Raw genomic sequence first — 17,566 nt, forward strand, 5'->3', positions numbered from 1 at the left:
CTAAATACATTGTAATAGGCTGAAACTCATGAGCGGGTTACTTTACTTCCTAAACGAGCACCCGAGTCCGTGTTGCTTTCACAGTTTGAGAGCAACTGAACTCAGACCACCTCCTCCGGGTAGTCTCAGCTTTGTTGCTCACCCGGGTCCGCATGACAGCTTTTACATTAGCAATTTTTAATGCGAACTGGGCCCCGTTCCGAACTAAACTGCCAGTGTGAAAACGCCCTAAGTGGTTTGCTTTCAAACCAGTAGCTGATTCACACTGGCTGCTTGATCTTTATCCAATATATTTCTAGATCATTATATTTGTTCTTTGAAACGATATGCTGTCTACACAGCTAAATATGCTAGAAATGACATCATCTTGAAGCCCCTTATTTTACAGTAAAGCTTATGAGTCAAACAATACAGTCTTGCTTTCTGACTGAGTGACATTTGAAAAGCTTTTCTTGTGTCCCACGAGCTCTCGCTCCCACTCATTATTGTCTCTCTCTCAAACTGGTAAACAGAGCAAAATAAAAAATACGAAAAAAGCCATGGACATGGTATGTTTACTCTCCTGTCGAACAAAACCAAATGCGACGCTCCGTTGAGCGTGAAGGGAAGCAGAGTCTCTTCTCTGTGAAAAACAGCTCTCTGTGGAAGAGCTATTGCTGGAATTATGTGCTTTCAGCACTAGGAAGGTCACATCGAGGACTGGCACTTTAAGGGAGAATACACAATAAGGATCAACAATTTATATAGACCATGCTGAAAAACTCTCAAGTGCCCTCCTAAATGTAGCAGAAGTCAATTTAAATGTGTAAACCTCACTCTGATCCGTGCGCAGGGCTTAGGTCGGCTCTAATAAAGTCCTCCGAGTCAATTTTAACCTCTAGCTTAGTGTTTTTTTTACATCCTCAGAACATGGACTTTTTCCTAGTCGTCTGTTAAATCATATAAGCTTCCCTTCCCCCCACATGTCCCCACCCCCACTCCGGTGGCAGAAAACACTGTGGATGCCAGTAAGGTTTTAGCAGATTGATACAACCCAGCCTTTGCCATCATTATCTAGTATTGTAGTTAGCATGTGTATGTCTGTGATAGTAAATTACTACCTATGGATTCAATGACAAGGGTCTGTGTTTTGTCAGTTGCTATAGTTACCAGCAACAGGCAGGTGTGAGGTGGATCTAAGGTTGCATGTGTGTAGCCTGTAGCAGTTTTACAGTTTGCACACAAAGAGACTGTATAACAAAACTGGACTAATGTACATTATTTAGCTTCTGTGAATCAGAGTTTGGAACATAACAGTTTACGAATAGAGAAAGGGAGGGTCTGCACGGACAGCGTGAGAGTCATTAGCTGTATTTATTGCTCCAGCTGCACCAGCGTGTGCCAACAGCAGTGAAATAGCCATAACCCAACGTTTAACAACATGATAGTTTAATCTTTACAGGGAGGAAATGAGTCATTTCCTAAGAGTTAAAGAAGAGGAAAGGACTGACGGGAGAGAGGGATGGAGGAGCAGAAGAGTTGAATGATTCATTAAAGATTTCCAGTTAAATTCAGCTCAGTCATTAATTCCATGACCATTCGTTTTGGAGAGTCCCTGATGACAGGCTGTTCATTCATTACACTGTACACTTTTTGATATTCAACACTGATATGATTTAATACATGATGCTTGCAATGCCAGCTGTGGTGTTGAAATCAAATGGCATTAGATCAACAGCTTAGGCTGTATATTGTTTATATTTTATTGTATTATGTATATTTTAGAAAAGCAGAGTAAAGACTGAAACACATTTACATTTATTCATTCATAATGACTTGCACTGGATTCAAGGTATAGATTTGTACCATATGGTGGTTAGTGTCACTTGGCTCAGTCAGCTTGAAATTGACTTTAAGAAATGTAGCATAAGTACATGATACCATTCAGCGGTTTGAGATTTCAGAATTTCTTATACTTGCATGACTTAAAATAGCTGCCCCAGTGCATTAACTAATATGGGGTGGAATTTGAAAGAGTACTGAAAAAATATACTCAAGTAAATGTACCATTACTTTAAAAAAAATGTGCTGTGAGAAGAGTAAAAAGTACTTGAGTAAGAGTAAAAGAGTTGCTTTTTTAGTACTCATGAGTAGTGAGTAATGAGTAATGAGCTGCGGATTCCATCCCCCCCTTATAATAAACACTGTACACTGCAATTTAAAAATGACTGTTATTCACATCCTCTTTTACTATTTGTCAGAAAGAATGAAGAATACTATATTCTCTGCACGTCTCTCTATATCGGGGTGCCAAAACTTGGTCCTGGATGGTTTAGCTCCAACTTGCCTCAACACACCTGCCTGTAAGTTTCTGGAACGCCTAAGTAAAGGTGACGATACACAGGGCAACTTTTTGAGCAATGTTGCTGGGCAATCTTGCCGAGCGATTGTTGCTTGAGCACTTTCCCATTGAAAATGGGCAATACATTTATATCTGGATAATTTAGATCGGTCGTGGGCCCTGTGTCTCATCTGGTTGCTCGTTGGCGGCAACATTGCCCAGCAATATTGCTCAAAAAAGTTGCCCTGTGTATCATCACCTTAAGACCTTAATTAGCTGTTCAGGTGTTTAATGGGGGTTGGAACTGAATTCTGCAGGACAGTGGCACTCCAAGAGCTGAATGGACTCACTCTGTAAAAAAAAAAAATGGGAGTGGGAATTTCCCGCAATATGAATGTGGCACTTGCGGGAGTTATTAAAGGCCCACTGAAGTGCCTTGAAATGCACAGCATTATTCAATGCTTGATGTCATTTCCACTGAAACAGGAAGACAGAGCGGGACATATCGACCAGCTCCTCCCTTTTTTTAAATAGCCAATAGTGTTTTGTTTGTATCACAGCTTAGCCAGAGCCTACCCAAACAGCTATGCAACTATCACTTTGACATTTCAAAGTTCATAAAGAGATCGTAAAACTAATCCATATGAATTCAGTGGTTTAGTCCAAATTTTCTGAGGAGACTTGATTGCTTAATATGATGAACAGATTAAATTTGGTCTTATACAAATACACACTGTCAGACAATGACAGACAGCTGTGATGATAATGATGATCGCTGGCAGGTGCGGGTAATGGTAGATGAGGTGCAGGTGTGGGCCAAGGAGGATGCTGGGAACAAACATTCTCAGACATCCCAAGTCTCCCGGAAGTTCCGGGAGTCTCCCGCATGTTGATCGCGGCTCCCTGATGCCTGCAAATTAGTTAAAATCTCCCGGAATCTAGAGCGAGCAAGCAAGAGCGCGCATGCGTGCACGGCAGAGACAGGGAGCGAGAGACTTTGCATGTGTGTGCTAGTGTGTGTGTGTTCCTCACGAAGCGCATGTAAGGACCCAACCAATCAATTGTCAGTGCGGGCGGGCTTTTATCTATACTCCCGAACTGAATTAATCAGAACCGAAACTTCTATAGCAGTGAATGAGAGGCCACGTTAAATATATTTGTTATGTTCCCATTTGCTCAAATAGCAAAAGAAAAACTCCACAATAGCGTTTTCACACTTTCAAAAATAAAAAAGAGAAAGATATAAATGTTACCGTCACTGCCACAGCCGCTGTATTAGAAACACCCTCACAGCAGCGTTAACTTGTTTTTTTTTTTTAGTAAACTTCTTGAATGGAACATTTGCTGAGTAATTCTATAGGGCCGGATTCCCAAAACATTTAAATTCTTCTTAAAGGGATACTTCACCTCTGGAAAGATGAATGTGTATTTAAAATGGGTCATATATGTAGAGGAAATGTGAAATTATTTTTGAATTTGGAGCTTTCTAGACTGAGAAAAGCCAGAAAATGTATTTTTGGCTTATGTGGATGAAAGACAACAACTCCCAGAATGCACTTGCTTCGCTGCCCTAGGAGGCCACTCCCAAGCCACGCCTACCGGTAAGAGAGCGCAGTAAACAACAAGGCTAGGCTACTAGTGAGTCTCCGTGACGAGTCTGCCCGGGATTTCGAGATCGCCCAAAATGTCCGGGATTCGGCTTTTGCGTTCTACAGTCACCATTCATTCATTATGTTTACTGTGGCGAGCAGGACGAGGCTGAGGGGCGCGGGAGAACGGCGCGAGGCCGGTGGCGTGATTACTGATGAGCGACACCGAGACGCACTGGTCTTGTATCTCTCACGGAGGAGCGGGAATTTTCTTAGCAATGTTAAAACGCACATCAACCGATCACTTGTTTAGCGTTCATGTAAACACTACATTCAGATTCACCAATCGGAATGAATTCAGTTAGATTGAAACAAAAGGTGTGCATGTAAACAATGAATGGCGACCGCAGAAAGCAAAAGCCGAATCCCGGACATTTTGGACGATCTCGACAGCCGGACGTGTCCGGGAAAAAGAGGATGGTAACCCCTACTACTCAGCTTTCTCCACAGAACAAGAGCCTGCTAGCTTAGCTTCCAAAGAAAGACGGCTGACGCTGTGTACATTCTGTGAGTGAGATCCCACCCTCTATGGGCGGGTTGAAAACATGCGGGACAGCCCCTATACTGGCTGTAGTCTCTAGCCTCTGGCCAAAAAATCCTCCGATGACGCAAAATGACGATCTCTCGTCTCAGGGGGATATGAGGGTGGAAAGCACGGTAATTCGAAAATACTACAGGTTTTCTACTAATACAATGCTTAATGCTAAATCCTGAAGTATCCCTTTAACTGCTATTTAAAATGAGATGATCTTAAGAAAAAATTTGAGAACTTCTGAAGAATTGGCAACTTCTTTGGATTTTTTCTTAAAAAATGTATTGACTTCTTAAGAGCTAGTATTTTTTTTAATTGGATACAAAGGTAATATAATACAAAAATATAGTTTTATAAATGTACTTATTTAAAAATATATATATATATCTATATAAAAAACATTTAGATTTACAATGATTAAAATGTCATCACAGTCTGTGAAAAGGGTCCATGTAGGATCCTCAACATTTGTGTGGCATTGTCATGGTGGCGTAGAGAGAACATTACGATGAGTGTTTAGAGGATACGCTTTAATTGCTCTTCATCAACAGCCTATCCACTATAATCACTCCTGCAGTTACCATGGAGTAATAGAGATAATGCAGCTGCCTCTCATAGTTATGAGGTCATACTGATAACCTGAGAGGGGATAATGGGGTAAAGGGTGTGTTCATGTGTACTCTCAGTGACCATGACAACATACTCCATGAGGAGGAACACCTGGGATTTTAAAAGGATGTCCAACATTCAAAAAAGACACACACACACACACACACACACACACACACACACACACACACACACACACACACACACACACACACACACACACACACACACACACACACACACACACACACACACACACACACACACTGATCTCATTGCTGAAAACAGAGACCATATGGCTTGAGACCCTGGAGGTGGGGACACTAAAATATCAAAGGCCTGCTGCTGTTTACTGGACAGGTGTGACAATCAAAAGAAAATTAACTAAATGCCGTATCTCATTGAGTTAAATCAATGGTGAAATTAAAAGGAAATCATGTTTACATTGATCCTCTGATTAACAATTCACAGTGTGTGCATATCTGTATTGAATAAAGACAGACCAGATGAAACTGTAACCATTGCATAGCATCTTTTTAAAGTCATCATGAAATATAAATGGACACCATTTTATTTTTTAATGCAGTCCTGTCTTGTAAACGATTTGTTGATGTACGTTGTTAAAATATATTTGTTTCAATCAAAATAACAAATTTTCAGTCTCAACCAAGGTTTCCAATTAATCCAATATCATGTTGCACTTGGAAATACGTCACATTTCAGAAGTAAAATGGATTATGAGTGGATTCATTGTATAAAATTACCCATAATGCTTTAGAACAATGGTGTGAAGTATAGCCTTTCATTAGTACATGCTCTTTTGAACATTTCAGGTTGTGTCATATCATAGTACAACTACTGTGCTATCATTTCTATCTTTTTATTTTGTACCACTTATATCAAGGTAACTTGGCCAACTGTGTAACTAACCTTTAAAGTATCACAAAGGACTAAGCAATGAGTCATATGGCTATTGTCAGTATGTTATTTTTCTTTTGTTATGAATCATTTCATCCACAAGGTGGGTTCATAAAGCCAGAACTCTCTCTTATGCACAAAAACTGATCAAATCCAGCTCATTTCTTATCCCTATTTAACTGTAAAGCCCACATTTTTTATACCAAATGGCTTATTTTACTTTTAATTCTTATGGAAGGGAGAAAAACACACAAGGGAGGAGAGGAACGCAGGATAAGCTCTATAATTATCAATTCCTTGACTCTGTTATGAGACAAGAGATTCAGTCTGCTCTCAGCCTCTTAATAATTTGTGTGTTGCGAATATGGGCGAAGTGGAGAACACCTCAGTGTCACAAATGGAACATGAATACCGGCTAAACAGAACAGAAAAGAGCTTTGAAAATATTAAGAAGGAAAAAAAATAGGCTTAACTGTTAAAAAGCCAAGCTTCCAAACACAAAGATCATGGTTTCATATCCATATAATGAGCAAAACTCATTAGCAGCTGTAGAGCTGAAGCACTCTGTGGGCAATCACTTTAATGTAGATGCTTGTTTCACATTTCTTTCAAATCGAGTCTCTATCCAGATGGATAAAGATGTTTTGAGATGGTCAGTGTCTCTCATCTTCAGTCGTCTAGAGGTTTTATGTGGTCTCTTGGCTGAAATATGATCTGTTTTTGTAATGTAAAATTGGCAAGAGGTCTAATACTTACTGGGGAAAAAATCTGTTACTGTTAAGTGAGGCTTGGCTTCTTTTTTTTTTGCAGCTCAAGGGCCACATTCATCTGTTCATCAAACGCTAATTATAACATTAAGTGAACGTCAAACTGATCTGAGGTCAAGGCAGAATGAAAACTTATTCCAACTTCCACTGATGGATTCAAATGGAACATTTGCTGAGTAATTCTCTAGGGCCGGATTCCCAAAACATTCAGAATCAAATTCTTTTTAACTTCTATATCAAAGATGTGCTTAAGAAAATATTTGAAGAAATGCACTTCTGCATGAACATTCTTACAAACTTTGGAATTTGTCTTAAAAAATGTCTTGATTTTTTTTGTGAATCTTGCCCTGGTCACCAAATAACAACATTGCATTGTTTTTTAATTGTCACATGAAGTGAAATTCAGTAATATATTTCAATTTCTGTCTTTCTGATGTGTTCTCATTTCAGATCAGCAAGCAGCACCTTCAGACAGTGAAAGATCGTTTCCTGGCCTTCCTGAATGGAGATACTCAGATTGTAGCCGATGAGGCCTTCATCAACGCTGTCCAAAGCTACTATGAGGTTAGGCTCATTTTATTCATCAATGCAACAAGTCTGGAGTTACACTTCCAGTGGATCTCAAACTAGCTCATGTTAAACCCAACCCATACAATGCTGTTCAAAAGTTCGGGGTCGGTAAGATTTTTATAAATGTTTTTGAAAGAAGTATTCTCACCAAGGCTACATTTATTTGACCAATAGCACAGTAATTGTAGCCTGGCAAGCCAGACCTACATCAAGATGTTAGGTCTGGAAACTCACCATAGACACGCTCAATCCGAGGGGCGGGATAAACGGCTGTCTTTCAAATTCCCTCTGCACGCAATAGGACAGCGCTACAACCAACCAGAGCGTTTTCCCAACAGCTGAGCTAACGTTAGATGATAGATTCAACTTTTGCCATATCTGAACAAACGTGTCGTAAATACTTCACCTTTGGCTTATAGTCAGAAGTTACGCTGTTTGCGTAGATCACGGAGCACGCAGTGACAACCGCGCCCACTACGGTCACATATTATGACGGTCACAGAATCTGGTGTAACACCGGCAAAACTACGAACACATCTTCCTTTTTAAAGAATGACTTAAGTGCCGTTCTTTGCTCTTTTCTCAAAGAAAAACTTAAAGCGATAGTTCACTTTGAAATTAATTTTTGATACACTAGATGTCACCTTCGCTACTGCAGTTCATTGGAACGAAACCGTAGCCAAGGCGACATCTATGTATATATCTATACCCGCCCGCGCCGTCAGATCATTTGGACGTGTGCTGTTTTCAAGAGATAACAACGATATAAATACTGTTCGTTTTCTCACACAAACCGCTCGTGCTTGGACTCTGTGCTTATTGTGTTTTGAGACAATGACCATCGTCCTGCATTATATGACTGACAGACAAGAACGGTTTGACCTAAAAATATCAAAATTGAAACTACTGCGGAAACAAAGACACCTACATCTTGGATGCCCTTGAGGTAAGCTAAAACATATAAAAAATTAATTTCAAAGTGAACTATCCCTTTAACTCCAAGTCCTCCAGAGTCGCGGCCAAAGCCGATTCGAAAGACTGTTCGCCAGCAGCCATTCTTTGTTTTCAAGCCAGGGAACCGTCACATCTCTGTCGTCATTATGTTAAGCCCGCCCCGCCTACTCTATACGCGTTGTGATTGGCCTGACCCAATTTGGGTTTTTGCAGCTAGAAGGTCTATTGAGAGTGTCTAGACCCACCTGGCTGCAAAATACATTTTGCTGCCACTAGGGTGCGTCTAGATTTCTAGGCTACAGTAATTGTGAAATATGATTACAATTTAAAAACTTTTAAAATATGTGATAGCAATGCTTAATTTTCCAGCAGTCATTACTCCAGTCTTCAGTGTCACATGATGATCCTTCAGAAATATAATAATATAATAATTATTAATTTCAGTTTAAAAAAAACAAATTACTTTTGAATGGTAGTGTACAGTATGTATCAGATCTCTCTTAAAGGGATATGTCTACTGCTCACTTTATCTTTGTAACCCCCATATTAACTTTAAGTAATAGTGAATAGTTACTAATAAATAAATACTAGGTGAAAAATATGCATGAAAATAGGGTATTTTTGCAATGGCATTAGCAAATAAAAATGCCTTTTCATGATGTTTCACACCAATAAGTGTCATTATAGAGTCCAGGGTGATTGTGTCGGTTGTTTAAAGCCGAATGAAAGTTAGCAAAACACAAACAGCAAAGAAATGCCTTTTTAAACCACATTATAGGCAAAGGTGCTTTTGAATGGTGCTGGAAGTCTTGGTTAGGTAGCACTTGTTGACTTTTGAGGACATCTAACCGAATCCTTTGTATCTCCCATTAATATAATGCAGTTTAAAGGGGATTGTTTAGAAATGTTAAGCTGTTTGCTTTATGCTGATTTGATGAGCAGAGTAATCCATATATGTGCATGTATTGAATACACAAGCAAACTGTTGCAATCAACCTGTTAAATGTTTCAAGTTACTTCAGCCCAAAATGAAGAGGAAATAAATCCTTGCAAAGGAGTTTATAAAACTTTGCCTTGCTGGTAAATAAGTAATCTCAAAGTGATACATAATTGTATTTAAGGTGATATATAATCTTTTATGACCTAGAAAAGGTGAATTGGGAATAAATTGCAGCACAGGCTAGAGTAATGGGCGTAAAGGAGATTGCTCTCAGTATGGGTGGTAATTTAATGAGGTGAAACTAATGACCGAAATGCCTTTGTATTCAGTCACAGCCAAAGCCAGCTTTTTCAATTCAATTAAACCCTGAAACTCTTATTGAATTTGTGCTGGATGTTCCCTCTCTGTCAACTCATCTCCCCTGCTTATCCAGGCACGTTAAGGGAATTGTGTCCACTGAAGAGAGGTAGACTGAGGTAAAAAAAATATGAGAGGTGAATGGTGAGAGAATAGAAAAAATAAAAAGGGGTAAAGAATAGATTATCAAATAAATATAACCTTAAACCCTTCTACACACTGTCAGACAGGTTCTGCACTGCCAGATTCACACCAATTTTGTCTTGTTATGAATCAGGACTCGACTGTATGACACAGCGACAATCTTGTCTAATTTAAGACAAAGTATTTCTCAAGTGTCTTGATCACCATTTAACAAGGTTGCGCTGACCTGCGGCCAATACTTTTGCTGCCAGAAAAATTGCTATGCTTGGAATGAAGAGAAACCGTCTTAGCCTCTGATTTTCTGAGTTTAGATCACACTTGAATCTGAGTCTATTTACACTTTGGGGGTTGTTTGTTTTAATAAGCATTATACCACAAAATTCATCTGAAAATGTATATACAATATGCATTCGTATACATATAAAGGAAATTATTGTGGCACATATGAATGTTGAGGTTCATTTGAGTACAACCCAAATTGAGAATATGTAAATCTGAATATAATGTGAATTTTTAAACAGAACAATACATATATTTATGATGATATATAAACCTATTAAAAATGACACTAACAACATATATCCAATAATGAGCCTCAAGCAGATTGTTGTTGCTATGGTAACTTCCTCTGGCGAATATAGTATGTGTTTGTGAGTATCTATTTTTTTTTTATTCGCAAATGTCTCTTTAGCTTTTGTGTTTACTGAAATAAGATTTTTTTTTTTGAAGACATTAATAATTCAGCAAGAATGCGTTAAATTGATCAAAAGATAGTAAAGACATTTATAATGGTCCTATAATGGCTTTCTATTTCAAATAAATGCTGTTGTTTTGAACCTTCTAGTCAAGGTCCTCAAAAATGTACAGTATATAAAAAAGTATCATGGTTTCCACACAAAATATTAAGCAGGGCAACTGATTTCAGCATTGATAATAATAAGAAATGTTTTTGAGCACCAAAACAGCATATTAGAATGATTTCTGAAGACTGGAGTAATGGCTGCTGAAAAATATACTAAAATAGAAAACATTTGTTTTACATTGTAATGTCACAGTATTATTTTTTTACTGTATTTTATATCAAATAAATGCCTGGTTCTTTTCTGTAACTAGATTTATCTTTGATCACAGATTTTCCTTAAAAGCGACCGTGTATCACGCATGGTCCAAAGCGGCGGTTGCTCGGCCAGTGACTCCCGTGAGGTCTTCAAGAAGCATATTGAGAAGCGTGTCCGCAGCCTGCCCGAGATCGATGGTTTGAGCAAGGAGACGGTCCTCAGCTCGTGGATGGCCAAGTTTGATACCATCTACAGGGGAGAGGAAGACCCACGCAAACAACAGCAGCGCATGACAGCCAGCGCTGCCTCTGAGCTCATTCTCAGCAAGGACCAGCTGTATGAGATGTTCCAACAGATTCTTGGAATTAAGAAGTTTGAGCACCAGCTGCTGTATAATGCTTGTCAGGTAAGCAGGGAAGATTTATGCAAGTCTGTTCAGTGTCAAGGAAGTGCAAACTAGTATCTGATACTGATATAAAAAAAAAAAAAAAATATATATATATATATATATATATATATATATATATATATAATTATGTGAGTCTGGGTTTGGCTCTGTAATCAGATTTTTGCCATGCTTTTCTTTTTTTGGTAAAGATGACTAAACCCAAAGCACTCTGCGAGAGTTGGCTTGAAAGAAAGAGTAATTATGTGTTATTTCAAATTGCTTGAAACTGGTCTAGAAAGCATCTGCAGTAACCAGAAAAAACACATGTCAGGCTTCCTGAGGAAAAGTGACAGTGATTTATCTGAGAGGGTGTGAATTTGCAAATCATCCTTCAGTTAGAAGATTTTTTTATTAGACCTGCTGCAGAAATGTGTACATTTCAAACTCAAGTCAGAGGGTTGCCTACATTGACATGAAACTGACATGAAACGCATTGGGGCCTATTTGAACAATCTAAGAGCATGGTCTAAACTCTAAAGTGTACTTGGGGCGTGTTCAAATCCACTTTTGCTAGTTTAATGATGGGAATAATGGTCGGTGTGCCTGGTACATGGTCTAAAAGGGTTGTCCCTATTCTCTTAATGAGTAATGGGTGTGTTTTGGGCGTAACGTGCAATAAACCAGTCAGAGTCTCATCTCCCATTCCCATTAAAGGTGCCCTTGCATGGATTATTTTATTATTTTAGAATGTTTCCTGGGGTGCCCTTATAATGTTAGTATGTTTTTTAGATCAAAATTTGTTATAATTTAGAAATAAAAGGCATTTTTCCTAGCCTGATTTTAGCCTCTGATTTGTACGCTCTGTTTGAAGGGGCGTGGCTGCTGTGAGACTGCAGTGTAAACGCCCACTGCTGTGATTGGCTGCTGTGAGACTTTAGTGTAAGCCTGTTGATCACGTGAATGAAGATCTTATCATTGCAACGCAGTTTCTGCACTCTCACTAATGATTTCACCAATGCAAACATGATGTACGTACAGTAAGAGCTTCGTTGTGCAGTGCAACAGCGTCATTGATTTCATAACGAGTTTTGGCAAGTATCCAGATAAACTCGCGCTGTGTGATTGACAGCTTGGGCGACTGGAAAGGGATTGTTCTTTGATCGCTATCTGTATATTAATCACAGTTTAAGTACGATTATTTTCATCCTACTAAGAGAAACGACGTGAAGTTGATCGTTTACCCCCAATTTCCACCGGCTGCGTTACGGCTCCGGCACGGCGGCGGAGTCAATAGGTTTCCATTAAAGTCAATGAGTGTATTTCCACTGAATGCGGTACAGCTGCGTTCCGACTCCGGCGATCCGCAGTCCTCCGGAGCAGATACGCAGAGCTTCTATTTTTGCCGGATGCCGGAGAGCTCCGCAGCAATTGAGCACTTATATCGCGCGATCATACGTGAATTCGCGAGATCTCGTGGGTCCTCGTGACTTCAGCTGTCAGTCATGACCGCAGCCGTTCCGCAACAAATCCGGACCTGGTGGGTATTGACGGACGACGGAACACGGAGCTGTCACGCAGCGGAGCCGTTCCGCAGCCGTTCCGCATCTGGTGGAAATTGGGGGTTAGTCACTGGCTTGATTTACTGATGCATAAACAGTATTGAACGACTTTGAGAGAAAGATTATCTGTCTGAACTTGAACAATTACACATCAGACATTCACATAACCCACTGGTTCTTCAGAGGCTCGGGTGAAGGAACTAAAAATATACCTTTGTGTTCATTTGTACATCCAAACACTGAGCAACTGCCATGCTTCGCTCGTTTGCAAGCCATGATGTCTCTCATTCGGCTGCGCAGTTCCGCCTGGCCTTGAACATGGGCTGGCATATGCACATTTTTGGAGGCGTACATATTAATGATCCCGACTGTTGCGTCACAGTCGGTGTTATGTGGAGATTCGCCTATTTTTCAGGGGTGTTTTTCAAAAACGAGATTTAAATAAGAAGGAGAAAACAATGGTGTTGGAGACTCACTGTATGTCATGTCCATGTACTGAACTCTTGTTATTTAACTATGCCAAGATAAATTCAATTTCAAATTCTAGGACACCTTTAAAAGCTAGTTGCTCTCGCGCCATGGCGGATTCACTATTTACATGGTGGAATTTGCAAGCGGAAAAACTAAACGCTTCTCTAGCGAGGAAACGGATTTGCTCGTGCGTGAGGTTAAAGTGTGCAAGCAGACCATCAACGGGACAAAGAGTACTTGCGTTGTGGACCCGCCTATAGGCGCACATTACTATCGTGCTTTTTCAATAACAAAAAATATATCGCGCCATTGACTAGACCAAGTTTCACTTTGTCAATATTGACTAACTGAAACCTGGTCTAAAGTCAATGGTGCAATATTTTTTGTGTGTTTTCAGACTGGTCGTTTTCAGACCATGGGCACACAAATGGGCGCAAATGCACTTGCTATTTAAACAACGTGGAGCAGGACTTTCACTGCATCGGGCTGAAACTAGCAAAAAACACTTGCGTCGTGCCTGGTGCTGTATGATAGGGCCTATTGACATGGAATCAAGAAGTCACACTTAGTCCACAGTAGATTAGGGGGTAGGTGATATGACTAAAACCTTATATCATGATATGAGTAATTTTATTTCACGATAACAGTATATATCATTATGTAGTTATTTAGTTTTTTATGATATCAAAATGTTTGGTACCATTACAATTTCATAATTCTTGTCACCAATTTCAATATCCTAAAAAAAAAAGATAACTCACTGAAAGTAAACAGTCAGTGATAAAATAAGAACAAAGAAACTAATTACAAACAATAGGACAAAAACTACAATAGAACAAACATAAATACATAAATTGTATAAAGTAATGCACTGCAAAAACACTGCAAAGTCTTCACTGTAAATTAAATATACATTTATTTTTAGTTACAAAAGTGATCCCGTCAAGAGCAGTGTGAGATTTTTCTCTCTTTTGTTGTTTGATTAACATTAATGACACAGACGGCAGCAGGTATATTAGACTGCTGTCACTTTAAGGCCGAATGCACGGATCCACATGTCCGCTACACATGCATTTTCTTTCTCAACTGTTCACATTCACTTAAGACATAAACGACTGAATATGAGGATATTTGCAAAGATGTGCATTTGTTATATAAGTATGTATATTTAAGCGTTCAAGCCTAATAAAGCACATCTCTCAGACAGCGCACATAAACCATCTCCTTAGATACTGCGCACATATTGCGAAATTTGTTTTCTTTCATTGCTTAAAAAATGTATGAATTGTTGAATTGCCTATGAAGGCAGTGTTGACTATTCCAAAAGGTATGCAACCAAATTAGTAAAATAATTAATCCAAAATTCCAGGAAAGGTGAGAATTCTTCTGTCCATTATTGGACTGTAAAGAACAATACTCAGATATTACATCACCCACCCCTACAGTAGGTCAAGACACCTTTATTTATATAGTGCTTTATACAATACAGATTGTTTCAAAGTAGCTTTACAGTGATAACAGGAAAATTTTACATTTCAGCTGAAGTTAATTCAGTGTTGATTCATTTCCATTGTAAAGATCATCAATTATTGAATTAGTTCATTTAATTTACAAAGCAGTTCTGCAAAAAAAGATTATCCAGCTCAGTTCAGTTCTCAAACAACAGCGTCAGTAGTCAGATGAATAATATTGTTGAATATTAAGTGTCCCCAGCTAAGCAAGTCAGAAGTGACAGTGGCAAAGAACCCAAACTCCAGCAGGTGACAAAATGGAGAAAAATACATTGGGAGAAACCAGTCTCAGTTGGGGGGTCAGTTCTCTTCTGGCCAACGAACGAACACGTTGTCATTATGATTCAGGCTGCATCACAAGTCAGAGTTCAGATCGTGATTGGGAGAAATACTCATCCAGTTCCATTTGCTTGAAGATTGATTCATCACGCCAGTATGGCTGAAGCTGGTCATAGGGTGTGTGTGTGTGTGTGTGGAGGATCTGTCTGGTTCTTGAGGTCTTTGCTGAGGATCTGTGCTGATGGCTGTTGTGTCGACGAGACCGTCACAGGGGATTGTCTAGTAGATACGGTCTCTGCTGATATTCATAGCTGTGTTATGGTCATATCTAGATGAAGGTCCACCATCTAATCTGGATACGGACCGGATCCGGTTGACTACGGTAACCTCGGGATAAGGATGAGACAGACTAATATTAGCGTACATGCCATTCTTCTTACGATGTAACAAGTACATCGGGTGTTACAGTGTTCCGGGTTCTGTTTGACCTAATTTATGCAGCCTTACAATCATTTTACTTATTTGAATAATACAAATTGATAATGTGCTACAGTATGTGTATGCCAGGTTTAAGAGATCATTTCAAAATACACTATACAGAATGATGTGAGTTGATAAGGTGTCAGATTCATCCCAGATTCTATGCATGGCCATTTCCTGTTCGACTTCAGGTAAATGAAATGAATGGAGACCAGTAATGTGCGAGGTTTGTGGAAAAGCTATTTACGATGACAATTGCATAGATAGTGAATCATTGACTTTGCTTCAGGCAACAAGAAATGGTGTAGAATGAATGAAGAGAGCACAGTAGTGGCTGTAGATGGAAGAAGGCCAATGATGAGTGGGTTCCAGAACAATAGAATAGACAGAAAGAGAAAAACAAATAAAGAAAAGCAGAGGAGTGTTCAACTGTCACATTTCTACAGGATAATCAGAAGCTCTTTTCAAAAGTCAAGTCTACCTTTATTTATGCAGCGCTTTATACAATACAGATTGTTTCAAAGCAGCTTTACGGTGATAACAGGAAAATGATTCAGTGATGCAAACAGAGTACAGTCGTACAGCAGCTGTAAAAGAAAATAGTGTCATTGTTCAGCTGAAGTCAGTTCAGTGTTGATTCAGTTCCATTGTAATGATCATCTATTATTAAATTAGTTAATTTCATCTATTAAGCAGTTCTGCAGAAAACAGCGATGAACTGTCAGTGAAGGCAGTATTTTAAGACTATTCCCAAAATTCTGCAACCAAATAAGTAATATTATTGATCCGAAATGCCGGGAAAGGTGATAATTCTTCTTTCCATTAACGGACTATAAAGAATGATACTCGAATATTTTTTCTTTTAGCTATTTCATCAAAACTGAAAGGGTCAACGAATATGCTATTCAGCTGTACTGAAATTAAGATAAGACTGGGAAACACCTCCATACAGAATTTTTATAAAGGTTTCTGCAGATTTTGGGCAATTGTGGGATTAGTGAGCAGTGGGGAAACAAAAGCACCGGATCCAGAGGAGGCGTCAATGTAGGAATCTTCTATTCATCATCAGGCCACTTTCTGCGTTCACACTGGAGCCAAGAGAGCCGATTTGAGCTTGTTCCATTTTGATCATCTTTCTATAAGCCTCATGAATCCTCCTTACTGTGAGCGGAAGGTAATATCCTAGTAACCATAGCAACGGCTGACACGCCGACTGGGCCTTACCTCAAATCAAACCCTCAAATCAAACCCAACGACACCACAGTCCTGTTGTTACAAACGCTGGCATATGTGTCTCCTTCTTTAGCTTTGCTTCACTGTCATTGTTACTGTTAGTTTCTGCAGGATGCATACTGCATTTTTTTTCACAGCAGGCCGTTATTTCTTCCAAGCCCCTTCCTGCTTTTTAAATTAAATCTTGTTGATACTAGGCAGACTCTGTGTTAAACAGCTGTGTCGATTGTGTGTGTGTGTGTTTCTATGTGTTTAATAGCATTCAGTATCAGTGCATTAGCTGTCTCCTGGGTAGTGGGAGTTTAATCCAATCTATCGACTATTTCCTGAGGGCATTTCAAGATACGGCTGTGGATGGCAAGTGATTGACAGGCAATTAAAATCGATAGAAAACACTGGAACACAGATCAGCTGATCAGTGTAAATCAAGAACCTATTAGTTTTGGTCCCTTAACTCACTATAATGCCACTATAGCAAATATTGTGCAACTGTTGCGCAGGTCTAAAAAAAAAAAAAAGTAATAGCCTACTCAAAAATTAAAATTCTGTCGTCATTTTTAATTCAGTTTTTTTTTTATTCAATTGACTGCACCCTCTCTAACCTGAAAAATAAGGTGGATAAGGAATATTCACATTGAGAGTGTTTTTTTTTGCTTTTCCATAGTTTTTCTTTCCATGGTTTTTCCATGTACACTCCAGGCAGGCGTGACTGTTGCGCTCGCATACCGTGTCTTTTGCAGCGTCTCATACATGACACGGCACTTTAAAAATGTGGTGCTCAATATAAGTTATCCATTCAGCATGCTTCTGTTATTTTTTTATTAAAC

At 39.2% G+C, this 17,566-nt stretch overlaps 1 protein-coding gene across 6 annotated transcripts in view; it reads left to right on the forward strand.

Moving 5' to 3' along the window:
* cadpsa (Ca2+-dependent activator protein for secretion a) overlaps positions 1-17,566 on the forward strand; it is a 129,987-nt gene that overhangs the window by 15,787 nt on the left and 96,634 nt on the right. For all 6 annotated transcript variants that reach the window (XM_084395379.1, XM_084395383.1, XM_084395380.1 and 3 more), the window contains exons 3-4: positions 7,246-7,359; positions 10,892-11,224. In XM_084395379.1, coding sequence (XP_084251505.1) covers positions 7,246-7,359; positions 10,892-11,224 — 447 coding nt within the window. The remainder of the gene's footprint in view (positions 1-7,245; positions 7,360-10,891; positions 11,225-17,566) is intronic.

This window comes from Rutilus rutilus, assembly GCF_951802725.1.
Source record: "Rutilus rutilus genome assembly, chromosome: 22".
NCBI lineage: Eukaryota > Metazoa > Chordata > Actinopteri > Cypriniformes > Leuciscidae > Rutilus > Rutilus rutilus.